Raw genomic sequence first — 332 nt, 5'->3', positions numbered from 1 at the left:
TCCTGTTAGGCTACAGCATAATCCTGTAAACAATTTACCAAAGAGAGAATTACACCATCCACTTACTTCCCATCCATTTTTCCCCAATGTTTTTGTGTGATAGAGATGATAAGGAACAAAGTCCAACTCCAGAGGCAAGCAATTCTGGGACACAACATCCAAGGCACTATCTGAATTCAAGTCCCAGTCAGAGTAGATATTGAAGAAGTGACTCTGCTGGCCTGTAGTATCATCTTTCTGCAGTAAGAAGTAATGTTAATAATCTAAGATGTCTCAAACTTAAACTTTGCTCAATTTGTAATGAATAAGAAAGTACTTCTGCTCAAAATCTT

At 37.3% G+C, this 332-nt stretch overlaps 1 protein-coding gene across 2 annotated transcripts in view; it reads right to left on the bottom strand.

Annotated features, from left to right (window-relative positions):
• Window positions 1-332, bottom strand: part of LOC119590812 (KICSTOR complex protein kaptin-like) — a 12,844-nt gene that overhangs the window by 7,334 nt on the left and 5,178 nt on the right. For both annotated transcript variants that reach the window (XM_037939548.1, XM_037939549.1), the window contains exon 6: window positions 67-237. In XM_037939548.1, coding sequence (XP_037795476.1) covers window positions 67-237 — 171 coding nt within the window. The remainder of the gene's footprint in view (window positions 1-66; window positions 238-332) is intronic.

Source organism: Penaeus monodon, chromosome 27 (genome assembly GCF_015228065.2).
Source record: "Penaeus monodon isolate SGIC_2016 chromosome 27, NSTDA_Pmon_1, whole genome shotgun sequence".
Classification (NCBI taxonomy): domain Eukaryota; kingdom Metazoa; phylum Arthropoda; class Malacostraca; order Decapoda; family Penaeidae; genus Penaeus; species Penaeus monodon.
This window is presented reverse-complemented; position numbering and strand designations above follow the sequence as displayed.